General features: G+C 43.5%; 1 protein-coding gene across 8 annotated transcripts; it reads right to left on the bottom strand.

Moving 5' to 3' along the window:
* Positions 1-46: 46 nt before the first annotated feature.
* Positions 47-27874, bottom strand: cenpe (centromere protein E). Of its 8 annotated transcripts, XM_019345768.2 has the most exons (53): positions 27703-27871; positions 26302-26411; positions 26136-26225; positions 25940-26058; positions 25733-25852; positions 25450-25531; positions 25294-25361; positions 25148-25222; positions 25014-25065; positions 24801-24888; positions 22968-23097; positions 22643-22762; positions 22412-22564; positions 22175-22328; positions 21976-22075; positions 19885-20248; positions 19752-19808; positions 19385-19552; positions 19189-19263; positions 19032-19103; positions 18558-18689; positions 18239-18416; positions 18005-18159; positions 17407-17553; positions 17060-17239; positions 16371-16487; positions 16104-16274; positions 15691-15837; positions 15210-15431; positions 14921-15004; positions 14715-14828; positions 14517-14633; positions 14283-14420; positions 13899-14132; positions 12799-13020; positions 11082-11243; positions 10698-10931; positions 9662-9898; positions 7476-7697; positions 7274-7369; positions 6782-6862; positions 6075-6200; positions 5799-5981; positions 5504-5713; positions 4996-5208; positions 4605-4808; positions 4104-4280; positions 3907-4007; positions 3671-3768; positions 3393-3528; positions 1994-2361; positions 1872-1910; positions 47-253 (listed from the first exon to the last, which is right to left on the bottom strand). In XM_019345768.2, exons 1-53 carry the CDS (start codon positions 27756-27758, stop codon positions 177-179), a joined length of 7575 nt encoding a protein of 2524 aa, XP_019201313.1. In that variant the 5' UTR covers positions 27759-27871; the 3' UTR covers positions 47-176. The 8 variants fall into 8 exon arrangements, with proteins under 8 accessions (XP_019201313.1, XP_019201317.1, XP_019201316.1 ...); XM_019345772.2 differs by lacking the exon at positions 11082-11243 and having other exon boundaries at positions 10698-10712; positions 12802-13020; positions 27703-27872; XM_019345771.2 differs by lacking the exon at positions 9662-9898 and having other exon boundaries at positions 27703-27872.
* Positions 27875-27923: the final 49 nt, after the last annotated feature.

Consider the following 27923-nt stretch of genomic DNA (forward strand, 5'->3'; position numbering starts at 1 on the left):
AGACTTGTTGGAACAAGGTCAGTTGACTGAAATGTAACAGACACCATTTAAGCACCTTATTAACATATTTATTAAATTTCTTAGAACAGGATGAAAAGGGAAAAATGAAAGTGGGAAATAAAAGTACATAAACATTACAAACAAAAAGGTGAAAATACTGCTCTTTACAAAACACGTTATTGTGTTTTACACATTTCTTCCTGTTTTGGAGACTTTGGCCACCACTCGTTTTTGTCCGTGTCCACAGCAACATCTGTAAATACACAAGACGAAACCACCAAATGAAAAATAAAGGAAAACAAATACTGAAGCATTAATGGGAATTTTAGAAATATCTAAAGATTCCCTCCTGAATTTAATCTGTTTTTGTGCAGAGGCTAGTGACATCACACAGTCCTTCCCAGTGATGTCACACTCCTCCACTGATTTACAGGTAGCTGTAATGTACGGCAAGGTGTTAGTGAACAACAGCTAACTTGCTGCTCTTAAAAGACTTCAAACATGCGATTAGCAGGTGAAGATGCATGGTGCATCTCACTGTGTGGCTGACTTTTTAGCTTTGTTTGTCTGCAAGAAAACTGCAGACCAACCCTAAAACCTTTAAACCTTAAGAGACCATAATGTCAGAGTGTGATTTATTTATTGGATCATATTTTAGACAAATAATTTTTAATGGCTTATTTTTATTTACATATCTACACTGCTTTATGGCTACTCTAAAACGCTGTAATGTTGTTAATGATGGTTTTCAATCATTTTTTCCATGCAAAAAGGAGTATACCCGACTCATGTTCATAAATAAAGCACCTGCCTGAAGTCGAGGTTTTAAATTCTGTTAATCATTATGTATTGTTGCCTTCATTAACATAGTACTGCATGTAGCCATGTGACTGTGACATGGCAACACCATGGAGGAAAAGTCGAGCACCGAGCTGACAGCCCAACTCGAGCAGTTTGTTTGGACACGTTTCTGCCTTTAATAAAGACAACAGCAAACAAAAAAGAAGAGAACTAAAATATCATTTTGCCTTTTTTCTTGGGAAAAGTTGTAGAAGTAGTACACATAAATACGCAACTGGTGTTACACAAAGCCACTGAGTCACCACAAAACCCACTAAAGTGCATCTGTAAGAGTTACTATACTGGTCACAGGGAGCCGGGTCTCCTAATGCATGTGTCTTTAAGAAGGCAGATTTTTGCTTGTTACAAATGCAAAAACTGCATCTCTACTATGGAATACTTTAAAATAGAGAGTTCTATAAAGTTTTAAAACACTGCAATTTTTTTCCCGATGTTCTGCTGAAAATAATAATATTTTATCATCAGCTGTCCTTCCATCAAAATTTAGCTTATAATAACAAGCTTCAGATGCATCATCAGAGTCCAAGTCTCTTCTTGTCGTTGTGCTCAGTGAACGTGTTCACTTTGAGCACAAACATGTTCAGTGACATAGCCCACTGATAAGTACACCCAGGTCTTTCTTCAAATGACTGACTTAACATTAGCAACAGAAGATGGAGCTAAAAGTTAGTTTTAAAAACATGTTAAGCACAGACAGTGCTACAGCAGGGCTCATTAGCTTTTGTGTGTAGCATTTCATGCCCCCTTTAATATGGTGTCAGGAGAGTCAAGACAGCTGTCACAGTAAAATAACTTCTCACAGGAGTAACGTTATTCCCTCCTGCTATTATTTGGGATTTATTCTCAAATGAAAGGGACCAGACCCCCCCCTGAACAAGATGGCCATGGCAGAAGAACATGTTACTGTGATTGTGGTTCTGAGAAGACCGGTGAAGAGCCATTAACCCGTGCTTCTGTTAGTATACCCCAAGTGACTGAACCCTACATCCCCACATGTTGTATGTTGTTACCCTGTTCTGGAGCTGCTGTTTCAGGAACACGGGAAACCTCTGACAAAACAAACGGCCAACATCTTTATGACATTCTGAAGCTTTTGAAAGAATGTGACAAAGTGGACAACGCTGCAGTTTACCTGGAATGGTTCCGAGGCTCGAGTTGTCGAAGAACTGCTTGGGACAGTTTCTGGACAGTGTCTCGGAGCTTCCGCCCACATCAAAGAATCTGCTTTTGGGGGATTCCAGGAGAGAGGCCTTTGGCGAATCCAGCAGCTTTCTGGGTGACTCCAAACCCTTCCTGGGAGTGTCCAGGAGCTTCTTGGCAGGTATCAAAAACTTTTTAGGTGAGCTCAGCAGGTTGGAGGAGTCAGAGGTCATGGGAAAGCCCCTCTTGGTGGGAGTGCTAGGTGACTGAAGCTTGTCCTCCTCTACTTTGTTCTTCACCTTTAGTTTGATGGCTCTGTTCTTCCACTTGGTAATCTCAGCCTGCTGACTGGCAACCACACTGATGAGAAAGGAAGTCAGTGGTTAGAGCTCAACTTCAATTTTTATGTCACAAAGTGAAAACTATGGAATGTGATCTGTGTTCAAACCAAACCGCTGATCACTGATCATTCTGACCACTTATAAAATGTGTTCAATGTGCTGCCCATTGTGTTGGATTGTCAATGCAACCCTCTTCTCCCACTCTTCACACACTGATAGCAACACCGTATAAGCCATATAAATGGCCCACCCTGTAGATCTGTCTATCAACTGGAAATACAAATGTTACTCCTTTACCATAAAAATAAATAAAAAGTGTCTTATTGGAACAAATGGAGATTTGCACTCAAACAGATTTGATATCATTTCACTGTAAAATAATAAAAACTGAACTCCAACATGCATTTAAAATGGGTCAGTCAGCTTTAAGCTAATTAAAGATGATTGAAGGTTAATAATGCTATACTAATGGTACCATTACACTGAATTTTAATGCTGCTTCCAAACTTTCAGACTTTGTTAAAATGTCTGCATATGGCATTAAAGCATGACTAATCAAATGGGTGGTTATTTATCAAACAGGCGGCAGTGCATTTGTATTTTTACAGTTCACCATCAAATTTCCAATCATTATAATGTAGGATTCCTCAGAGTGAGTGTTTAGGTTCTCTACTGTATGTCAAATTTACAAATGACCTGCTGCGTGTGCTAAAGAAGGCATTGCAACGTATGCAGATGGTAGTACAATTTGCTGATATTAGAGAAGAGAAATTAAGAAAACACAGCAAGAAGAATTGCTGTTAATCACTCAGTGGGTTTCTGAGTCAAAGAGGGGGCTAAAATCTTTGATGTTACAGCCAACCAAACACTGTTACAGTCAACTCAAATCAATAACAGTTGCTAAGACGGGCATTTCAGTCATCATGTCCATGATAGCTGGAAGAAGAGCCACAGTAACACAAGCTGTGTGTAGAATGTTAATGATTCCACAGCAGTAAAAACATCACTCAAAGTGTTTTCTACTTGCACAGACAGTCCTGATGCTGTTACCTTTCCAGTTCTGTGATTTTCATGTGAAGCTGGCTGACTTCCTTCTCCAGCTTGGATTTCTCCATCAGAATACTGCTGCTGACCACAGAACTCCTGGGGTTGGTCAGTCTGGCATGAAGGTCCTTACCCTGCAAGACTGATTCCAACATGAATGCACCATTTAAACATGCTCCTCTTTCAATGGTTACACCTGAATAGCAGCAGTAACTGAATTAGTTATTCATCTGTCAGATTTTTTTGCTTGTTAGCAGATATACATGCACAGCGCTGACACTTACACGACTCTTCTCCCTCCTGTTGGGATTTTCTCAAAGTCTCTTTAAGCTTCCTCAGTAACTCTTCTTTTTCCTCCAACAGTGTGTTCATTGCCTGGATCCTGGAAGACAGAATGCCGGTCATTAGAGTCAGCAGTCCTGCAGCAGGCCACAGGTCCTGACACCACTGGCCTCTGAAAACCACAGTGGAGAAAAACTAAACAAACAAAAGTGTAAGAACGAATTCAATAGCTCTTTACTCTCGTTTGTGTTCGTCGGATGCCGAGCTGAGCTTCATCTCCAACTGCAACAGCTTGGTCTGAAGCTTCTCCAGCTCAGCCACACTGGGTGATGTTTTTTTCTGAACCAAGGAAGGACAAAGATCATCGTTCCAGCTACTTGTTAGTCAGATAACCAAAATGAAGTGCAGCTGCGCTGTTATATGAAACCAACATACCTCCGATTCTCGAATTTTGCTCTTCAGAGCTTGTATAGTGTTCTCTTTCTCTTCAACTAGTGCACGGTTGTCCTGCAGCTCAGTCTGCAGGAGTTGCGTTGCCTCTTTGTGGTTGGAAACGTTGGCGTCAGCTTTGATGTGCGCCTCCTCCAGCTGCTCATTTTGAATACGCAGAGCCTGAAGGTGAAACACATTCTTCATTATTATCTGTGGCTCTCAACTTCACCAAAACAAACAGTGCATTGGTCGGGGACTAGGTTAGGTGGTGAATGAATCCACCACTGGATGCTCTGATTTCTAGTAGCAAGCTGGTGTCTTTAAGCGCGTGTGTGTGTGTGTGTGTGTGTGTGTGTGTGTGTGTGTGTGTGTGTGTGTGTGTGTGTGTGTGAGAGACTCTGTGTTTTCATGGTAATGAAGAAACACATCACCCAGTATTAAGTGATGTTTCAACTGCTTTGAACAAGAGTAGGAAAGAAATAAGAAACCGTGTGGCAAACACACTTTCACTTTTTCCTCTGCATGTTTCAGCTGAGAAGCTAGCTGCTGGGTTTCCTTCTGTAGAGCTGCGACTGTCAGAAACGCTCCATCCTCTAGCGCCTGCAGCAAAGTGGAACTTTTGCTTTTCACCTCCCTAAGGTGAGTCTCAGCCTCAGCCTCCAGCTGTTTTAGCTCTTCAAACGGACCCTTCTGCTCATCAGTGATACTCTGTGGGAGGTAGGTGGAAAAAAAGAGCAATGCGGTAAATATCATTTAAAAGATTCCTTCTAATCCTAACTAACCAATTCCCAAAGCAGTCTGTGACATGCATCTAGGTTAAGAGCCAATCATTTGATTCACTCTGAGAGCTGGAATTATCCATTCAGAGAAATCTTTGTCAAACACGTCAACTGACCTGCAGAAGACATTTCTTGCTTTGTGTCCCCGCCGCTCTGCGGTCAGTCTCCGGCTTCAGGATGCTGTCCAGCCCACTGAAGCTAATTGGTTGGTTGGTGATCAGGACCTGCAGCTGCTTATTGAACTTGAATCGCTCTTGAATCTCACCCTTCAGCTCATGGAGGTAGGAGGTCATGTTGTCCCAGAGCTTCTCCAAAATGCTGCTCATTTTCTACAAAATCAGCAGAGTCACCATAAAGTATCAGTGGTGGAGAAGTGGATGCACATGAACAGGAGGCAGCCAAATCAAATCTGTCTCCAGCTTCAACAAGTAACAACCTGTGAGGCAAGACTGACAAGACAGCTGCTGCCTGCTTGTTATACACCATGTGACTAATAATGATAAAGTAGACACCAGAAAAGTACAGTAAAGTAAAGTCTTCTACTCCAACTTCTCAGAATCCGGTTTCTTTGAATGGGACAGAGAGAGCTTCCAAGTGTTTCAGGGGGCAGGGCAGAAGACTCACCTCCATGTAAAGTTGCCTCCTGTCCAGCAGCTCAGGCAGTCTCTGCTCCCACAGTGTGTCAAAGCCCTCGACTTGAACAGAGTAGCTGGGCCCCTGCGCTCTGCATAGAAGCACATCCTGCAGCCGTCTCTCCTCAAAGATGGCCAAGTCTTTTTTCACCAGCTCCTCAAAAATGTTCCTGTAGCCAAGTGCCTTCACACGCAGCAGCTCCTGTGGGAAAAGGACCAGAGATGACTTCATTCAAAGACCAGCACATCTAGGACATTTGTAGTACAGTCAAACTACAACCAGTTACTTGAATTTTCCTGAGATTTTCATCAGTTGACTGTCCCAGCTGAAAGACCGCATCATAGGCATCCTTGGTGGCCTTGGGAAGAGGATGCTTCAGGGAACGCCGGTCCCTCAGGCCCTTGTCCTGAGTTATATTGTCATAACTACAACAAGTATCTATGAATTGCTGGAAGCTTTTGAAGGACTCCTATAATGACAAGAACCAGGTGGCATCAGAGTTCTGATCACACTGCATGCTAGAAAGACATTTGAGCTGCAGAGCAGTCAATTAAGCCGTTACCTCAAGCTGTCTGGTGGAGTCTTGCAGTCGTGACGACAGCAGCTCCTTAGCCTCGCTGGTGCTCGGCTCTGACCTACTGATCTGCTCTCTGAGAGCAGAGATGGTTGCGTTCGCTTCGCTGAGCAACTAGAAATAAAAATAAAAATCACAGTCAGCATTTGGCCATCCGCTATATGCCGCCGATTTTATTCTTGCGAGTAATTGACATTCCAGCTTTTCATCTCTGTAGAAGCTCTCTCTTTTAAAGAATGTCACTTCTGACAAGCTTGCCAAAATATGAGATTCCCTCCAGTCCACCTAAATATAGTGCCTTTCTACTTTACCTGAGCTCTGATGAATGCATTCACACACGTTCACACCAGTCAATCCGAGTTGGGAATAATGGAAAAGGGGCATTATTACTGCAGCCCACTAGGGGCCCCAGTTCACACTTTGGGAACCACTGTTCTACAGCAATACTGAACAGAGCGCCATGTTTGTGTCCCTGCCATACAAGACAGGGAGTATCAGCACTCTCCAACTCAGTCCTCAGCTTTTAATCATAAATGGACTGGTGCTTACATCACACGTCTCAGTCACCCGCACACTATGTTCAGTGTCTTGCCCAAGGATAATTCGGCATGCAGATTAGAGGAGCTGTGGACTGCATTATCATAATCCAAAGTTATGGTTCTAAAAAGAGGAAACAAATGAGAGCAAGGACTCACCTGCTGCACTGCATCTGCTTCACTTTCAGCCTGAGCACGTCTTTCTGTGTGCATCTGAACTTGTTCTTTAAGCTGCAGTATCTGACAAAAACAGAGCAGGTCAAGGTGTGAGCATGCATCACAGCTAACAACAGTGCTACCAATGGAAAAGTTTTTGAAAGTGGGGCTCATCCATGTTTAGATAATTGTCACAAAAAAAAAAAAAATCAAAAAAAAAAATAAATCACCAGATGGAGGATCGAAAACAGAGAGCACTCAGTAAATCTACATCTACTTCTTCCTTGTTGGTCAGGCTGCAGAGGTTAGGGTACACTTATGCAGGGAATGCCGACGTGCATTTGTAACAATAAATGTGTGTTAGTGGTAGGTGGTCGGGCTAGCTTCCCCACAGCTTTCATGCTAATGTAAGCATCTGGTAGTGTAGCTTCATATTTACGCTCTCAGTTCTAACAGCACCACAGTTGAAACGAGCAGAAAATGACTGGAACCTACGTCTTGTTGCAGCTTGGCTTCTTGCTCTCCTCTCTCAGACTGCTGATGCATGTTCAGCTGTTCCAGCTGACTCAGCTTGTCCTGGATGGCTGAGATCTGCAGATGAATGAGAAAAGGTGATCAAAGTGCTACAAAGCGGTCTGCATCAAGTTTCCAGGCTGCTCTTCCTGTTCTCAGTCACGTTAGAATAGCACTAATTTACCATCTGCACCCTGTCCTCAAGCTCTGCTTGGAGCTGCTGCTTCTCCTGCCTCAGACCCTCCAGGATCTCCTGCAGTTCGTCTCTCTCCTCGCTGACAGACGTCACTCTGCACAGCAGCTTCTCCATCTCCTCTGTGGAGGTCTGAGTGCTGAGCTCCTTCTCAGACAGCAGGCGTGCTGCTTCTGCTTCAGCCATTTTCAGTGCATCAGTCAGAGTCCTTATCTGTAAAAGACAGAATTGGCTTTTTGACTTAAATGAAATTTTATTGATGTTTACAGAAGCAAGATAAAAAGACATGAACCTGCTGATTTAAAGAACACAGGCAGATCAGTGACCCTGTCTTTCTGCACAAACAGCTCCTCTTGCACTGAGGGCATCTTGAAACTAAATGTCATTAACATGAGAAAATCCAAAAAGACTACAACAAGTCCATGAGACAGAAACGCAGCTAACGTGGCAGTACAACACCTCCCAGTGAAAACTAGGATCTACGGATGCTAGAAGACCGACTGAGAACCTCCTGAGGTCAGAAAGTATTGTATTGCTGTTAGCAGCGTGGAATAAGGCAGGGACACGTTCGTCACCAGTATTATTCCTTACGGTTGCATGGATGGGTGGAAGGACAGAAAGACCTACACCTGTATCAGTCCTGGGAGAATCACTACACTTAATATATAGATGGATAAGTGAAACTAACAGTACAGAGTCTGATAATCTGATGAAGCTAAAAAACACAGAAAAGATGTTGTTTTCTCTGAAGGAGGACATTTTTATGGGCTCAAATTGTGGCCATAAATATTTTGTACTTTTAAATCAAATGCTTAGTTGTGAACTGAGTTTTGTAACCTTGTAAACCAAAATATCTGAAAATTTTATGTTTGTGCATCTATAGATGAGAATTTGTGTGTGTGTGTTAAAAAGATTTGTGTTTGTAAAAAATATTTACACAAGTTAGAAATAGTTTTTGTTAAGGTCTCGTTACAGATACAAAGGAAAAAACTACATGTAAAACTGTGCTCAACCTCCCTGGCTGCGTGTGCGTTTCAACTTATGAGTATGAATTTTGACCCAGTTTTTCTTCCTTTCAGCTAATTGGTCAATGTCATGTCAATCACAAATTTAACAATCCAGTCAGAGAACAGATGGGTTTGGCTGTTGCTGGGGCGCTTTACTGAGCTCCAGGTCCTGGAAGGGGAATACAGTTAAAAGCTGGAGGATCTCTATATGAATATCCCATAAGGCTCATACAAGGTAGGTCCCTTAACTTTCAGTAGCTGTTGAAAGGATAAAGTTGTGGTGTACCAGTGGTTAGAAATACCATTATTACTTTAGTACTACTTTAACACAAAGTCAGGGCTGACCAGGGACCATTGCTGCGAGTCACACTGCGCAGCATAAAGGCCCTTTGACAACGGACGCGGCAGCTAAGGATCCAAAATTTGTTGCGCTGGCCACTGCGCTCTGTCGTTTTTTTTGCGGCAGTTCTACGTGTACTAGATGCGCCTGCTCCTTGTCGTTTCACAGCATGGATCTCTCTGACTTTATATCCTCTACAAGAGTTTGTGTTGTATTATCTTTAAATGTTCAATAAAAAACATGTATCGCTCATTCACAACGAAGAAAGCTTTGTAACTATCTCGACTAGTGAAGAGTGTGTCATTTCCACAACACAGCTTTCCCCCTGAAGTCCACAGAGCTGTTGAAAAGGCTCTGGAGGTCCCTGTGTAAGCACTTAAACCTCTGACAAAAAACTCACCGAACTCTGACATACACGGAATGTTTTCATTCATGGTGATGAAGGAAAACGCTGGCACGTGAAAGGGCACTTACCCTTCCAGGACCTGAAGTAAAGCAGTAAAGCACCCCACTAACAGCCAAACTCATCTGTTCTCTGATTGGATTGTTAAGTTTATGATTTACATGGACATTGCCCAATCAGCTGAAAGGAGGAAAAATTGGGTCAAAATTCGTACTCGTAAGTTGAAACTCACACACAGCCAAGGAAGTTAAGCGCAGAGTTTTACACATAGTTTTTTGCTTTGTATCTGTAACCAGACCTTAACAACAAAAAAAATTCTGTTAAAATTCCCTTTAAACAGGAAGAAAGCAGAAGCAGGCTGAGGGAGGGGCGACCAAGGGGTGAGGGGAAAAGGAGAGAAGAAAAGCTGGAGCTGCCAATCACAGACCTCAGACTGCAGTATCTCCACCCTGTCCTCAAGCTCTGCTTGGAGCTGCTGCTTCTCCTGCCTCAGACCCTCCAGGATCTCCCACAGCTCATCTCTCTCCTCACTGACAGACGTCACTCTGCACAGCAGCTTCTCCATCTCCTCTGTGGAGGTCTGAGTGCTGAGCTCCTTCTCAGACAGCAGGCGTGCTGCTGCTTCTGCTTCAGCCATTTTCAGTGCATCAGTCAGAGTCCTTATCTGTAAAAGACAGGATTGGCTTTTTGACTTAAATGAAATTTTATTGATGTTTACAGAAGCAAGATAAAAAGGACATGAACCTGGTGATCTAAACAACACAGGCAGATCAGTGACCCTGTCTTTCTGCACAAACAGCTCCTCTTGCACTGAGGACACCTTAAAACTAAATGTCATTAACATGAGAAAATCCAAAAAGACTACAACAAGTCCATGAGACAGAAACGCAGCTAACGTGGCAGTACAACACCTCCCAGTGAAAACTAGGATCTACGGATGCTAGAAGACCGACTGAGAACCTCCTGAGGTCACAAAGTATTGTATTGCTGTTAGCAGCGTGGAATAAGGCAGGGACACGTTCGCCACCAGTATTATTCCTTACGGTCACATGGATGGGTAGAAGGACAGAAAGACATCAATCCAGTGGACAAGGTGAATACCAGCGAGTCTTACAGTAATAAACAAATACATGAAGAAAGCTACTATTGGACTGCTACACCTGTATCAGTCCTGGGAGAATCACTAGACTTAATATGTAGATGAATCAGTGAAACTAACAGTACGGAGTCTGATAATCTGATGAAGCCAAAAACACAGAAAAGATGTGTTTTTCTTGTACCATAAAGACAGCCCCTATCCACATGCAATTGGCAAAGGACAGAAGGAAAAACTCCCTTTTAACAAGGCGAAACCTCCAGCAGAAGCAGGCTGAGGGAGGGGCGACCATCTGCTGCCACTGGTTCTGGGGTGAGGGGAAGAGAAGAAAAGGAGAGAAGAATAGCTGGAGCTGTCAATCACAGACCTCAGACTGCAGCGTCTCCACCCTGTCTTCCAGCTCTGCTCGGAGCTGCTGCTTCTCCTGCCTCAGACCCTCCAGGATCTCCTGCAGCTCGTCTTTCTCCTCGCTGACAGACGTCACTCTGCACAGCAGCTTCTCCATCTCCTCTGTGGAGGTCTGAGTGCTGAGCTCCTTCTCAGACAGCAGACTGTCTCTCTCTGCTCTCACACTCTCCAGCTCCTCAGTCAGTCTCTGAATCTGTGCAGAAGGACAAAGGTTAGTCCAAACTGTGACTTTATTACATTCAGCCACCATTTTCATGTCTTTCACTGTTTAAAGGGATGCACACAGTAAACCTGCTGACTGTACACACGTTAGAATAATGCAAGTATAGAAAAATAGTCCTGCCTGGTCTGTGAGCTCTTGTAACTGGAGGGTACTGCCTGCATCTTTGCCACTGCTCGGTCTGCTCTCCAGTTCTGCCTTTTCACTCTTCAGCAGGTTCATCTCATCTTGTAGGATTCTGATGTTCTCCTGAGAAACCCTCAGCTCCTCCTGGTTCTCAGTCATCTGAAAAGTTTTACCCATCATGACTATGCAAGTCGACTCTGATAAATTCAAAAACTTCAGTAAAACATTGGCTAGAATTGCACGTGAGGACTCAACGCATGGAACAGGCCATGTGTGACACTTGTAGGGAGGTGCAAGTTACAAATAAAGAGTTTTATTAATGGGTTTGTGGTTATGTCGTAGCTATGGTATAATTTCTTTCCTTGTACAAGATTCCTATAATTTTTGCCACAAATAACTGATGTTTTAATTTTAAAAGCATGGATAACAAAACAACTACAAGGAAAACCACATTAAAATTTCTTCTGTTAAGTTTTTTTTTTATAATAATTAATATTCCTTATTGATCAGGATATTGCAGAGATTAAAACACTGGTTTGAATTGTTGAATGTTACTCTGCAGTTGGCTCTACTGCTCTGGTTTAGGATGGATCTCTTTAAATCTGATATCCCGTCACGATGTCAGAATTTCAAACTTGATAAAGATATCAGAGAACTCGCTAAATTAAGGTTGGGCGATATGTAAAACTTTTCCATTTGACAATCGTCAGTCCGATAACCGTTGATAGGTGATATACTTGCGCAGGTGCAGGCTTTTTGATAGGCGGAGCAACGTAACAATGTACAGACTCATATATAACTGACTGACAACTGTTTAATAGGTTACTAGCTTAGTGTTACTGATCACTAAAATTCCTCCTAAAGTGTCGACAAACATCAACTACTTCATTAGTTAGTGAGGGGACGAGCTCTGTGTCTGTCTGTGTAAACTTGTGTGTCAGCTGAAGGAGGCAAAGGCAACACAGTTGGTTTCAATACTGCTGCAAATAGTGAATGACCACCACATCGTGGTAGAGGGGTATTCTAGTGATGCCAGGAGCGATGTCATTGTGAGCATTGATGCTTGCAGCTTGGCATTTCTCTTCATGCCAGATATCCTTGGGCAAGACACTAACAAGAAGTTGCTCTATGAATACATGTGGATATTAGATAGACAGCACTTAAGCATAAAAAAAAAGGTGCTTGTATGAATGAGGCAAGGTGTATAAAACGCTTTGAGTCCTCAGAGTAGAACAGCGCTACATACGGACCAGTCCATTTACCATTTGCTGATGACATACCAAGTGTGAATCTACTGAAACATACAATATATCCAGTGAGATGCTGTAAGTCAAATGCAAACACAAAAGTAGTGCAGGTAGATTTTAAATAAAAGTAAATTGTTTTTATATAGCGCTTTTCTGCTTTATAGTGTAAGGTAAACACTACAATAATACAAAGAAAACAGAAAACCCCAACAATCACATGACCCCCTATGAGTGAGCACTTTGGTGACAGCTCTGCTGGAGGTTTCTTCTATTTTAACATGAAGTTACCTCCAGCAGACCCAGGCCAGTAAAAACAATCTTTAAATTTAAAATTGATTTAAAATCCAACATTTAGGATCATGATGGTGATGGCGTACAAGGCAAAAATCATACTGTGTGCGCTCATCAGAAAACCCAACCGGGCTAAAAAATAAATACTAAAATTCTGATTTTGGTTAAGTTTTTACCATCTCCACCCTGTCCTCCAGCTCTGCTTGGAGCTGCTGCTTCTCCTGCCTCAGACCCTCCAGGATCTCCTGCAGTTCGTCTCTCTCCTCGCTGACAGACGTCACTCTGCACAGCAGCTTCTCCATCTCCTCTGTGGAGGTCTGAGTGCTGAGCTCCTTCTCAGACAGCAGGCGTGCTCCTTCTGCTTCAGCCATTTTCAGTCCATCAGTCAGAGTCCTTATCTGTAAAAGACAGAATTGGCTTTTTGACTTAAATGAAATTTTATTGATGTTTACAGAAGCGAGATAAAAAGACATGAACCTGCTGATTTAAAGAACATAGGCAGATCAGTGACCCTGTCTTTCTGCACAAACAGCTCCTCTTGCACTGAGGGCATCTTGAAACTAAATGTCATTAACATGAGAAAATCCAAAAAGACTACAACAAGTCCATGAGACAGAAACGCAGCTAACGTGGCAGTACAACACCTCCCAGTGAAAACTAGGATCTACGGATGCTAAAAGGCCGACTGAGAACCTCCTGAGGTCAGAAAGTATTGTATTGCTGTTAGCAGCGTGGAATAAGGCAGGGACACGTTCGCCACCAGTATTATTCCTTACGGTCACATGGATGGGTAGAAGGACAGAAAGACATCAATCCAGTGGACAAGGTGAATACCAGCGAGTCTTACAGTAATAAACAAATACATGAAGAAAGCTACTATTGGACTGCTACACCTGTATCAGTCCTGGGAGAATCACTAGACTTAATATGTAGATGGATCAGTGAAACTAACAGTACGGAGTCTGATAATCTGATGAAGCCAAAAACACAGAGAAGATGTTTTCTCTGAAGGAGGACATTTTCCTCATCACTGTGCATGCGTTGAATTTACTTCTTCATCACAGTTGATATCGACAGTAATTCGTGTCTATATAACACACATCACTGTGCAGAAAATAGGCTTCATATTGTACCATAAAGAAAGCCCCTATCAACATGCACTTGGGCAAAAGACGGAAGGAAAAACTCCCTTTTAACAGGAAGAAACCTCCAGCAGAAGCAGGCTGAGGAAGGGGCAACCATCTGCTGCCACTTGTTGCCACTGTCAATCACAGACCTCAGACTGCAGCGTCTCCACCCTGTCCTCAAGCTCTGCTTGGAGCTGCTGCTTCTCCTGCCTCAGACCCTCCAGGATCTCCTGCAGCTCGTCTCTCTCCTCGCTGACAGACGTCACTCTGCACAGCAGCTTCTCCATCTCCTCTGTGGAGGTCTGAGTGCTGAGCTCCTTCTCAGACAGCAGACTGTCTCTCTCTGCTCTCACACTCTCCAGCTCCTCAGTCAGTCTCTGAATCTGTGCAGAAGGACAAAGGTTAGTCCAAACTGTGACTTTATTACATTCAGCCACCATTTTCATGTCTTTCACTGTTTAAAGGGATGCACACAGTAAACCTGCTGACTGTACACACGTTAGAATAATGCAAGTATAGAAAAATAGTCCTGCCTGGTCTGTGAGCTCTTGTAACTGGAGGGTACTGCCTGCATCTTTGCCACTGCTCGGTCTGCTCTCCAGTTCCTTCTGAAGCAACAGGGCATCTCTCTCTGCTCGGGCGCTGTCAAGCTCCTCAGAGAGGGTTGTTATCTGTTAAAGGAAAGGTACCCAAATTATTGTTGAAGACAAAAGAGCAAATTTAAAAACTTCATTCATTAACGATAAATGTTAGTTGATGTAAGTCACCTGCTGTGTAAAGTCGACTTCCTTTTGCTCATAGAGTTGCACACGATCAGACAGCTTTTGTTTCTGCTCCTTTAGCTCCTCTTGAAGACACTGAAGAAGACAGTTGGTTTCCTCGACCTGAAAGTAAGAAAACATGGTCAATTATCTGTAAGGCACAGCAGTTATCCAGCTTAGTGAAACATGTTGCAGGCAACAAACCTGTAGTTTCAGCTGAGCCTGCGTTTCTTGGCTAACTCTTTCAAGATCGCAGTTTTTATTTTGTTCTTCGAGCTGCTCTTGAAGGGAATGCATGAGACTTTGAGTCTCAGCAGCCTAAAAATAAAAAGAGAAAATAATTTATTTGTTCAACAAATGAAAGACAAAATCTTTGACACTCCCAGTGTGACCAAGAACAAACCCCTCACCGTGACTGTACTACGCTGCAGATCACCCTCCAACTGGCTCTTCTGCTCTGTGACAGCCTGCAGAGCACCCTGCAGCTGCTGTACCTGGGAAAGCAAAGAGCCAGGCTTTTGTTTACTTCTTGCCCCCGAGCAGGCAGGTTTGTATGCTGCTGCTAAGTGACATTTCTCTTATTGTCAAAAAAATCTCAAGATAATGTTTCAGTCTACTGATAAGCAAACACATGCCTGTGTTTAAAAAAAAAAAAAAAAGAGAGGGTGGAATCAATAAATAAATGGACTGATTACAAACCGTCTCCACCCTGTCCTCCAGCTCTGCTTGGAGCTGCTGCTTCTCCTGCCTCAGACCCTCCAGGATCTCCTGCAGCTCGTCTCTCTCCTTGCTGACAGACGTCACTCTGCACAGCAGCTTCTCCATCTCCTCTGTGGAGGTCTGAGTGCTGAGCTCCTTCTCAGACAGCAGACTGTCTCTCTCTGCTCTCACACTCTCCAGCTCCTCAGTCAAAGCCTTTATCTGTCAGTGAAAACATACATTTAAACAACCCCAACAAGCTCCACTTACATTTTAAAGCACAGAAAAGAGTTTCATCTGTGCATTCTGTAGTGCTGCTTGAAAGCTGCAATGTACTCTCCTCCCATGTGCTTAATACTTCATTACTTAAAAGAGGCAGCGGTCACTGAAAAAAATTGACTTTTATAATTGGGTGTGGTTAGAGATCACACTATTCCTGACCATGCACGCTACACAGAGAAAAGCACCCCGAAAGTCTTACACGTGTTTGCAGTTCCACCAGCTGATCATTGCGCTCACTGGGAAGCCCATCCAGCTTCAATATTTGTGCTTCTAGCTCTTTGATCTGCTTCTTTTGCTCGCGGTTTTGCTCCAGGGCCGTCCTCAGTTCCTCCTGATTCTCAATCATCTGTAAAGAAAAGAAAAGGAACATATATATACATATATATACACACACACACACACACACGTGTGTGTATATGTGTGTGTGTGTGTGTGTGTATATATATATATATATATATATGTATGTGTGTATGTATGTATGTATATGTGTATGTGTATGTGTATGTGTGTGTGTGTGTGTATACATGCATACACACATACATATATACATATATACACAAACCTGACAGAAAAAACAGTAACACGGAAGGAAGAGCAGACACAGCAACTTACCATTTCCACATTTTCCTGCATGTCCGTCCTGAGCTGGTCTCTCTCAGCAGTGACAGAAGCCAAGGTAGCGCTCAGCTTCTCCACATCCTCCGATTCCTTCTGAAAGGTCGTCATCAGGAGCGCCTCTTTCTCATCTCGCACACACTGCAGGTCCTGTGATAGCCTCAGCATCTGTCACATTTCCAGCTGTCACAATTCTGACTCGAAGACTCATTTAGAGTCCACACACCACACTGAACAACAAGCCTGAAATAACATATCACTTACCTTCTCCCCTAAATCAGACTCTTTCTGCTCATGAGCTTTCACGAGATCTGAATTCTTTTCTTTTTGCTCTTGGAGCTCATCCTGAACAGACTGTAGAACAACCTGGGTCTCAGCAACCTGGAAAACAAACAAACATCATGTAACAACTTATTCGTGTATTGCTTTTCACACATAAAAGTCACAAAGCACTGTACAACACAGTTCACATCCAAACAGATAAACAGGTCAGCAGAAGGCCTCATAAAACAGAAAACTGTTTTTTCCTGCTCATCCAGGCGAGGTTAAAGGGACAGCAGCCTAAGCAGAGGAGCCAGACCTCCCCCTCCAACTTATCCAGGGTAACACAGGTCAGGTCAGTCGAGAGATTCAATGTTCGGAGCATGTCCTGGGTGCACGCTGGGGCGCCTCCTAGTAAGACCCAGACCAGCTTGTCAGATGCCTGAACCGCCTCAGTTGGTTTCTCTTGATGTGGAGGAGCAGCAGTTCTACTCTGAGCTCCACCCCAGTGACTGAACTTCTTAACCCATCTCTAAGACCCCTGACAACATGGCTCCTGAGGACTCAAACACCTCCACCGGGGTAAAGCGGCAATTCACAGAGATTCCAGTGTTATCTGGTTGTCCTGACAGAGGATGCAACCATCGTTAATGTCAGAGTCATATTTACAGAAACGCTGACCACTCTCTCACCTTGTCCACGTGTTCTTGCAGCTTCACCCTGAGCTCGTCTCTCTCTGCGGTCACAGATGTTACAGCAGAGAGCAGCTTCTCCGTCTCCTCTGCAAACCTCCGATCAGCAGCGCTCTGCTCGGACAGGAGCTCGGCTTTCTCGGCTCGCACACACCGAAGTTCTTCATTTAACTGGCTGATCTATATAAATACATACAATCACAGTCTTCAAGACACTCACAGGTGCAGTTGAATGATATCAGCTGAACTGTAAAACTGTATTATCGAATGATTTTAACTCTTTCTGTTGATGGGCTAATAGTTGCACATGTGCTCAGCTGTAATAAGAGCAGCTATCAGTGTCATACTTGTTCTTGAAGCTCTCTGCTAATCTCCTCCTCGGTGCTTCTGGAAGCTTCGCTGTCAGCAAGCTTCTCCTCCAAATCCTTCATCAGCGGCTGCACCTCGCTCAGTTTTCCTTCCAGCGCTGCTCGCTCCTGCTCACTTCCTTCAAGCTGAAGGAAAACATGACACTTGTTTGGAAACCTGTACGTATAAATTTTTGTCTCTTCAGACATAACTGGACACACTCTGGAGGACTAGTATACTTGGTATCATTTTAAGCCCGATCTAGAGATTTTTATCCTGGATGACTAAGCAGACACCTCCCTCAGCCTCACTGAAAGGCTTTCCCTTTGACTTATTATTATATCATATATATTATATACATATTATAGCATGCCTGTACTTTCGAATGTTTCCACCGAGTACACCGAACAAGTACCTGTCCTCACAATTGTCTCAGCAGCTGCAGCAAATATTTGTTCATTTAGGATGAAGAGCCCAGTAGCTGCTTCACTTTCTGTTTGAATAACCTCTGGTGCTAGTTATGACCCTCTGCACACGTGCTCATGCTCCCCCACAACTGGATGGTCAGATTGGCTTTAGAGGATATTTGGGCCTTACCTGCTTTACCAAGGCGTCCACTTTATCTGGGAGAGTCTGACATGCAGCCAGCTCATCCAGCTGAGCTCTCAAAGCAGTCTCCACTTGACGAGATGCCATCAACTCTTTATTCAGATTGGCCACGGTTCTCTCAAGCTCTATGCTGTCAATCAGATCTGGAGAAGGAGCAGATGTTACGAGGGGCAGGTTCGTATGATGGGCTACAGTCTATAAACGCAACACGTGGAAACCTACTTTTAGGCACGTTGCCATCTAGCAGAGTGGTGAGCTTGGTGTTCTCATCAAATGCGACATTCAGCTCCTTCTGGAGATCGCTCTGCATCTTTCTGTAACGCGACTTCTCAGTCTCCAGCTGAAAACGCAGACTCTTCACCTCTGCCTCCATTTTTTCGTGGCTGGCAGTCAGAGTCACCTGGACGAGATCGTCAAGAAGCAGGAGATTCATTAATCGCTTACAGCTGCCATTGTTGGCCCGCAATTCCTGGAATATTTTTAAAATAAGTATAGATGTGCTGCAAAAAAGAATTTGTTATTTTAGTGTTTGATTACATACATTTGTCTCCTCCAGAGAAATGCTGCGACTGCGTAGGACAGCCCAATCCTTCCTTGTGTCTCTGCTCAGCAGCTCTGCATCATCCAGAGAGCGGCGAAGCTTCAGCACCTCCTGCACTAAGTCCTTACTGCCCTGAAACAAGAAAACATGAAGCAGTTAGCTTGTGTCACTGTCGGATTGCTGCTGCTTTCAGCCCCCTGTCAGCACTCAGATGAGACATGTTAGCCTGCTAAGATTGTAAGCAAGTGTAAGCAAGCACACTTTCCATGAGAACAGCCTGGTTTATTCCAGGTTAGTGACAAACTGATATTAAGCACAAACACACACATCAGTGTTGGCCCATCTACTGCTCCAGACAGACGGATGCTCTGAGCATGAGGTGCTGCTGGTTTCTAACATGTGACAGATGCACACTCTGCACAGTGTCACATCTACATGATGTTCCACGTCACGTGACAGAAATACTGGCCGTACCAGGTTCTCCATCTCATGTGCAAATTCTGTTTCCTTCTTCTTCAGCTGTTCAGTCAGAGTCTCGATATCATTCTTTCAAAAGAGGAAACAAAAGCTTAAAGACAAATCAAATCAAAGTGTTTCGGATCAATTAACTCTACACGTCCACTCATCTTACCTGGAGCTGCATGCGCTGGAGTTCAGAGGACTCTACAGCTTTCTTCAAGCTTACGATTTCATTTTCTAGCTCTTTCTGAAAGTTTCCAGAAGCAAAGAGAACACAGTGAGATGAAAACGTATTTGATAAACAGCTCTGTGAAACTTTGCTGTCAGTGGATCTGAGAAAGTCTGAACAGAATAAGTGAGAGTTTCACCTCGTTCTCCTTCCTGCACCCCTCTTCTAGAGATTTGAACTCGTCCATCTCCCTCTTCTCCTCTAGCTCCTGTAAAACAGCAGCCTTCTCTTTCTCCAGACGCTCCATTTGCTCTATAAACATGCCCAGCTCCTGTTTCAGGTAGTCTCGCTCTGCAGCCACCAAGTCCTGCAACAGTTTCATCCAGTTTAACACCGCCGTAGTTTCCACGTGACTGCACCGAGGGCTTTCAACGCTCGAGTGTTAAGAAAGCTGAGAGTTTAGAGCAGTGTGCAGCGTGAGCTTTGTTTGAAAATCCGTCTGCCCCTTTACAGAAAGCAGTAGGATATTTGCTGTAACTGCTATAACCTCTTCACCTTACACTTACCTTCTCCGAAGCCAAAGTTTCACAAAGCTGGATGGTCTCAGCAAACTCTTTTCTCATCTGAAAAACAGAATATTAAGACGAGTGATGATAATGTGATGCTTGGTAGACAGAGCCCGAGTCAAACACAGCATACCTGTTCATTTGTGTCAATGTTTGCATCACTGCTTTCTCCCAGTTGTCTCTCCAAGTCCGTCACTCTCAGCTCCAACATGTCAGCCTTCTGTGTGGCCTCCAGCCTCTGCTGAGCTTCAGTGTGCAGCAGCGCTTCCAGCTCCGCTCTCCTCTGTTCTCCAGTCTGCACTTTTTCCAGTGCTTCCTGTCTGTGCTGCACCTCTGTTTCCAGCTGCAGCTGCAACTCTGCCACTCTGCCCTTTAACACATCTAAATTTGACAGGGCCGCCTCTTTCTCCTGACTCTCCTGTTCCAGCTGCATCTCCAGACTGGACACTTTGCCTGAAAGTTCTTGCAGCCGATCAGGAGACATGAAGTCTCTGGGACTGTTAATAAAAAAAAAAAAAAAAAAAAAAAAAAAAAAAAAAAAATAATTGTGTGCTCTTGACTCGTAAAAAACACTGACCGGGACATGTTTATGTTACACACCAGCACATAGTAATTGTGAATGAAGCAACGACTCCAGCAACACTTGAAGTATTAGGAAACAGCTTTATTAAGTGACTGATGCGTTCTGGCTCGTGGCCTTCATCTGGGTCCAGGTGGGCCTCTAACTATCCATCCATCCATCCGCTTATCCTTTTCAGGGTCGCGGGGGGCACTGGAGCCTATCCCAGCTGTCATAGGGCGGGAGGCGGGGTACACCCTGGACAGGTCGCCAGTCTGTCGCAGGGCTAACACACAGGGACAGACAACCATTCGCACTCACATTCACTCGCACATTTACACCTAGTGGCAATTTGGATTATCCAATTAACCTATCCCCACAAGCTGCATGTCTTTGGACGGTGGGAGGAAGCCGGAGTACCCGGAGAGAACCCACGCAAACACGGGGAGAACATGCAAACTCCACACAGAAAGACCCCGGCCTGATGGTGGAATTGAACTCAGGACCTTCTTGCTGTGAGGCAACAGTGTCCTTTTTCATGGACCACATGAGCTCAAACACATTCCAGTGAAGACCACAGACATAACAAACCTCTGACTGACACTAAGAAATGGATATGCCAATTTTTCAACAATCAAACTCTGATATGAAACACTGATCCAGAGTCCCGCTAAACTGTCAGGAGGTAGAGCAGGTCATCTACTGACCGGAAAGGTTGGTGGTTCGATCCCTGGCTCCCCGATGCATCCATCAGAGTATGAATGTGTGGGAATTTTAGAAAGCACTTAAAAGCATTGAGCGAACGTGGCATGTTATAGCAGACGGAGAGCAGAAAAGTGCTATATAAGAATCAGTCCATGTACACCACTCTGCACCTTGCCCTCTTTATAGTGATTCTGAGAAGTAAATTTGCTGCAGCTTAAGAAAACACCAGCAAAAAGAGAGTCAAGAGCCATTGTTGCTACCATGGAAACTGTTTTCTGACTTGTCAAAGCCCTTTAACAACTCAGAAGATTGCCCATTAAGCAACCAACAGACTAATAGTTCAAAAGAAGTCCGGTGAAAGAAGCAACGAACACTCCCTCTGCAAAGTTCAGCTAGTGAGCACAAAGAAACCTCTGCTGTATCCAAATTTCTTTCTTTTCCTTCTAAAGGAAACAACAGGAGTACCAGCACCCACTCACAAGTATACTTTTTAATACTGATTGTTCACAGGCAACACATTTGACTCAACAACAACAACAACAACAACAACAACAACATTCCTTCACTACTTCATTTGGCAACGGTCAGTAGCACAAGGGAATACATGGACCGCACAGAGGTTTCACAGATAATCCAACTCCTCCAGGTTGGCACATCAATACATGTCACTGCCTGAAGGGCTGCGGTGTCTCCCAGGACAGTCTCAAGAAGACAGGCAGTTACTCTAGGAGAGCTGGACAGGGCCGTAGAAGGCCCTTAACCCATCACAATACAATGCAGCAGTACAGACCAAGGGAGCATTTCTCCTCATTTGAAGTGGGTAAAGTGAATTCTGGACAACTGAGGGTAACCCACAGGCATGTTTTTATAATATATACAAATAAATGATTGGTGTCTGATATGGCTTTTAAGTTTCAGAATACGAGGCTTCATTGGTGACAGAACTGCTCGGACACGTACCTGTCTTCAAAGCTACGAACAGTCACAGAGCTTCTACTCATTTCCATTTCATCTGACGGCTCATCGATAACTCCCCAGTTGGAGTCAAAGTCCTCATCGTCTGTTAAAATAGAGCACGAATACAAAAAAAATAAAACTAACGCCCCAGCAAAAGAATTCCATCATGGCATGAATATTCATCCTTGGTGCTCCTTGTTACCTTCACCGAGCTCCATCAGGCAGGAGAAGTCCGACCGAATTCTCTTCTGAGTGAAAGATTCTGCAAAGCTGAGGTCAGAGAAACTCCCCACAAAGGCAGATGGATGGGCAAGTTTTACCATCTTTCCTCCCCAGGTAACCCTGCGGCTTGGCATCTTGGTACAGAACACATGTTGTGATTAAAATGAACATACAGAGAGGTTTAAATGAACTGCGTTTCGTGTTTCAGCACAGTTACCTTCTGCACTGGGACCAAATTTGAGCTAGTCACAAGGAGATTGGCCAGATTTCTTTTCAGGCCCTCTTTTTCTCTCTGTAGCTGATCCTTCTCTTGGAGCAGCTGGGAGAGAACCTCCTTCTCTGTCACAGTGGTCTGTGTGACTGAAGAAACCTGAAGGAGATTGTGCAGTGGTCAGTGTGTGCAGATCAGTGCTGCTGGATGAAGAGGAGGAAAAGTGGGGATACTTGCCTCATGAAGTCGTCGCTTGAGTTCTGCAATTTCATTACGATACCTTTTGAGCAGAGCCCCATCATCTGACACCTCTGTCACGTGAGGGTCGTTCTTCATTTTCTTTGCTGTGCTTGCAAACTAGTGCAAAGAAGTCACAGCAGGTGGGTTAAAGTGTTTAGCAGTTTATGTTCTCAGTGGTTCACACGTCAAAGCTTCAGCTAACTTTTATTTCACACTAACTTTATCATCTGTGTAAGACGATAAAGTTTGTACTACACAATCTCTCGTCTGAAAGCATTTTTTTTTAAATGGATTACATAACAGTCAGTCATGTTGTTCCTACCTGTAGAGTGCTGAGGGTCTCATCCAGAGTGACTGGGGTGATGGTGCAGATAATGACAGTTTTAGCATTCCCACCCAACGAGTTCTGCAGGATGCGGGTCAGTTTACTGTCTCTGTAGTTGGTGAAACCCCTGAAGAGAAAATATTTAGGTAATGTCTGCACTTTCCATTTAGTGTTCAACACAAATACACACTTCATTTTTGTTGTGGCTGAAATCATGCTCTCTAAAGGCTTCTTTGGCCCTTTGAAAAAAATTGGACTGGAAGTGCATCCCTTGGTCAGATGAGACAAAACTACAGCTCATTGCTCACAGAGATGCCGCTTATATTTGGAGAAAGAAGAGGCATACAACCCATCTGAAACTAGGACTCTTGCCAAAGTAGGCGGAATCATGCTAAAAGAAGGATAGCTTCAGATTTTAATGAAACCCTCGAGCAGTCAACAGCAGAACTGGATCAACACAAATGACAACAACCCAACAGCTTCTTAAAACACAATTATCTAATTACATGGCAGCAACATTTAGGCCAAGCAGGTAGCTAGCATGGTCTGCTGAAGTTCTAAGAATAATGAAGAAAAATTATTTCAGTACTTTGACCATGGCCAGATGAGCTGGTCAGAGTACTTCATTAGTTTCTCTAGGATTTACAGAGGATGATCTAAAAAGGAAATATTCAGTGAGCAGCAGTTTTCTGAGTGAAAACGCCTGGTTGCCACAGAACAGACAGTTTGAAACTGATAGAAGGCCGCAGCAAATCAAATTACCACTTATTCCAATCAAGAAGTGGAGAAGAGCATCTATTGCACGACACCGTGAAACAGAAGACCAAAGGAGGGCACCATCAGGTGCAACTCTCAAGGCTACAATTCACGTGGGTTTAAAAGTGAAAGTAAAAATGGACAATAGAAGATTGGAAAAGCATTGCCTGATTTCTGCTGCAATACCGAAGGCCATATTCAATTCAGTTTTATTTGTATAGCACCAAACCAACAACTGCTTCAAGGCTCTTTATATTGCAAGTCAGAGACCCTACAATAATACAGAAAAAAAGGCAACAATCAGACAACGCTCTATGAGCAAGAACTTTGGCAACAGTGGGATGGAAAAACTCCCTTTTAACAGGAAGAAACCTCCGGCAGAAACAGGCCCAGGGAGGGGCGGGGCCATCTGCTAGTTGGAGGGGGCTGGGTGTACACAGTATGAAACGTAACACTTGGGCATCATCTAAACACCACAGCCTACTTGAGTATTGTTGTGGATCATGTCCACAGTGTACCCATCTTCTGACTGGCTGCTTCAAGCAGGATCTCAAACCATTAAAATACTCTGGAAATACTACAAACTCTCACCTCACGCATAACCATCCTGAGATAAGGTAACAAACTAGCAAACTTGCATTAAATCGGCTCAACCGAAGAACCATCCAATACGAGACAACTTACCTTGACAAAGCTACCACAAGCTAATGGTTCAATCACACAGCAACCTCCTTGCTATTCGTCCAATAACAGACTGACAGCCTCAGGCAACATTTTGGCAGATTTTACTGACAGTGTTGGCATGCTTGAAAAACTCATTTTTAATATGAATGAAATAAGATAACTATGTTATTGGACAAAACAGATTCTGACAAAGTTTAACTTGGAGGACATAATTTGCAGCTGAAAAAAGTGATAAATCACAATACATGTTGTTGCAATAATCAGGATATCACAAAGTTTTAGAAATCACAACATTGTACTGTGAGGGAAGAACTGTTATAATATCATATTTGCGGGGTGTGTGGTGTTTTCCACATCGAGAACTGAATGTCAGCTCAATTATTTACTTACTTCTGGTTTTCGTCGGTCAGTTTCTTTATCACTTGGCCGAGCGTGAACAAGCTGCGGTTGATATTACAGCCTTCTTTGAAACGTGCACCTAGGACACAGAACATAATAAAGCAGAAAAAGATTACTGGATTGCTGAAAAATGTGTAGAATGCAGCATACAATAGCAAGGTTACCCCAATATTATATCCAACGCTGTATTTAACTGCACCTTACCTTCAGCTCCCGTTTGACTCGCTCTCTCAGATCCGGCCAGATCCACTAAATTCTGCAAGATGAAGCAAAACTGTTATCTACCCAACAAAGGAAAGAAGACAAACCAGGTCAGCGATGAAAGAGAGGTAGCCTACCAAATGAGACACAATGATGGCTCCATCACTACTTTCACCTGATGCTGGGTCGCTCCTTTCCCGGCTCTCCAGGATCTAAGAAAAAGTCCATCGTGAGAAATGCATTTCCAAAGAATCCCACATGACTGTAGCTATATGCTGCTTACCATCCGGAAAATAGTGTGCGAGCGGCTGCTCCGCTGGTTCATTTTTGTCTTTCCATAATGTCGGTTCTCTGGAGAGAGACGGTACAGAAAATGTCCTGGTTGTTACGGTCTGCACTAAGAAAAAAAACATCTCTTGGAATTCATCACAAGTCTTACTTTCTCCTTTCCGAATCCATGCCAGGACTTGTGCAGGAGATGTAACCAACTCTTCAGTCAAATCAGCCACATAGATGTTTTTCTGCAAACAGTAATCATTAACACACAAAGCTCATGTAAAACAGCACACTACACTTTATAGCATTACAGCACTCCTAGAGTCTGAGATATGTAGCTAAAAAGCTTCTTTAATTTTGCTAGCGATTTAAAATTACCATAGAAATGCTGAGAACCAAACCTCTAAATAGTGTTCTGAATCTAGTCATGTAAATGCTCAACCTACATTGATTTGTTCTCTGACTTCTAGAGGTTTTCTTTTCCAGCTGTCGACAAGCAGGTCCGTCACAGTCTCGTTGTAGATCTCCATGTAGGACACTCTGAGAAGGAACTCCTTCTTGGGAAACTTGGGTTGAAAGAGAAGTGACCCTTTAGGATTAAAAGTGACTGATACCAACCGCACCAAGTTTCAAACATGTGAGGCCATTCTTACATTCTTAATAGTTTGAAAGACATCTTCCACAGCTTGAGGTATCACTCCGGGGGTGCGACTGGTCCCCATCATGGTGAAGGTCTTTCCAGAAGAAGTTTGCCCGTAAGCAAATATGGTTCCTGTACAGCAAACACAGAAAGTAAGAGAAGAAACCATTCGGCCCAACGAGGGATCAAACATTGTTTCCTGCGCATACCATTGTATCCCTCGACAGTGGAAACAACCAGAGGCTTTGCAATGTCATTGTATAGCTGACTGGTCGTTTCATCAGCGGCGAACACTCGGTCTGTTATCAGAGAAAAGTTAGTGTTCACATTCACATTACTGTGAAACAAAACTAAAATGTATGTTTGAATACAGACCAAAACTGAAGCTCTTGGTGGAATTTCCATCATCAATCTGATGAATTGATTTCTTGTCAGCTTTCCAGAAAATCTGGACAGGCTCTGCATTCTCAGATGCACTCTCTTCCCTGTACAAAGACACACATTCCACACATAAGCGGAAACAGTGAGAGGCTTTCTTAACAACAGGTTACTATTGCTCTGCATCGACAACCCTCTTGTTGCTTTCAATCAATCAATTTTATCTTAAAGGAAAAGAAGAGCGCTTCACAGTGTAGTGGTCAACACATTTGTCTTACATCCACAGTTTGCGTCTGGGAGTAAACAAACCCAGTCTCAGGGGTCACAAGCTGATCTACTCCTAGTGTCAGTCTGGAGCCCAGGTAAGTGACAGGGCAGAGTCAAGAGGCGCATTGAGGGTTGTAGCAGAACCCATTGCCAAGAGTATTTGCTGTCTTTTGTCTAAACTGTGCGTCTGTCATACAACCAATGTTAGTTAAATGTCATTTAATCTCCTGCTGTGTACTTTTAAATGTGCAAAAGGGACAGGCTGGAAGCAAACAGGCATTTTTACAATGACAGAGAACTCTCACTTCGCTGCAGATGATATGAAAACCACACCAACCCTTCTGAGCGTTCCCAAAGTTGGCACTCCTTGAATCAGCTGCACAGCCAGCTGTTCCAGTGTTGTGGCAAAAAGCGATTGTGGGAATTAAACTATTTTAAAACACTTGTTGACCTACAATCTGTCAAAAATACGTCAAACGTATTTTGAGCCAGACAAGGTCAATCAATATTTGGAAAGTGACTTTTACATATCCTTTATTTACCCGGGCAAAACATGCTCTGACATTCAAGAGAGATTTGATCTGGCCAAGAGGGCAGCAGAAATTGTAAGAAATATTACATCACATTTCTATAAGCATATTTTAGTGACCAAAAAAAAAAAACACTTGATTATAATGTGGGTACAACAGAGCCCAGTCATAGAGATAAAAAACAGCTCGTTTCTTTACTTTATATATAATCCATTCAGAAATCATGTTTACTACAGTCTATTTTCTGATATGATGTAAAGATATTAGACATAACAACACACAGCAACATCGGAAATCACTTTTTAGCCCCGGTAGCGCAGTGTGCTAGCTGCCTCGCACTCGTTTTTAGCTCAGAAACTATTTTTTCCATTTACTCTTTCTTGCTTGATAGTGGTACTAGTATGACATATCTGTTCTGGTCGGGACACCGTGGAAAGAAAGAACGCTTTTTTCCTGGTCTGTGAAACTTTATTAAAGAGACGCGACGTTTACTTGCCTTAACTGCTAACACTTTAGCGACAGAGCCGACTCTGACGCTACCGGGGCAATGTCAACAGTTAACGGGAATTTTTAACGCGGCTATGCCGCCGTCCAGGCTCACCTCGCAATAAGCGGACGGACTCGAACGCAGACTTTTACCGCTGACTCCTCTGTCATCTTCGCTCCTTCGGTCTACCTCCAAAAACAACACAAAATGGAGCAGGAAGACCAACGCGCTTTTCTCAGTTTGAATTTTTGCTCCTGACGTTTGATTGGCCAACATCTCCGCGTGGACTGGACCATTTGTGTTTGTGTGTGTGTGAAACGAGGACGATATATGAT

Source organism: Oreochromis niloticus, linkage group LG15 (assembly GCF_001858045.2).
Source record: "Oreochromis niloticus isolate F11D_XX linkage group LG15, O_niloticus_UMD_NMBU, whole genome shotgun sequence".
NCBI lineage: Eukaryota > Metazoa > Chordata > Actinopteri > Cichliformes > Cichlidae > Oreochromis > Oreochromis niloticus.

Bases quoted from the DNA above. Each gene is read 5' to 3' on its own strand.
- cenpe (XM_019345768.2), bottom strand. From the start codon at position 27,758: ATGACAGAGGAGTCAGCGGTAAAAGTCTGCGTTCGAGTCCGTCCGCTT. The intron at 25,853-25,939 runs GTAAGAATGGCC...TTTCAACCCAAG, and splicing joins TCTTTCAAACTATTAAGAAT to TTTCCCAAGAAGGAGTTCCT. The intron at 16,275-16,370 runs GTAAGTGATATG...GAAATGTGACAG, and splicing joins AGTCTGATTTAGGGGAGAAG to ATGCTGAGGCTATCACAGGA.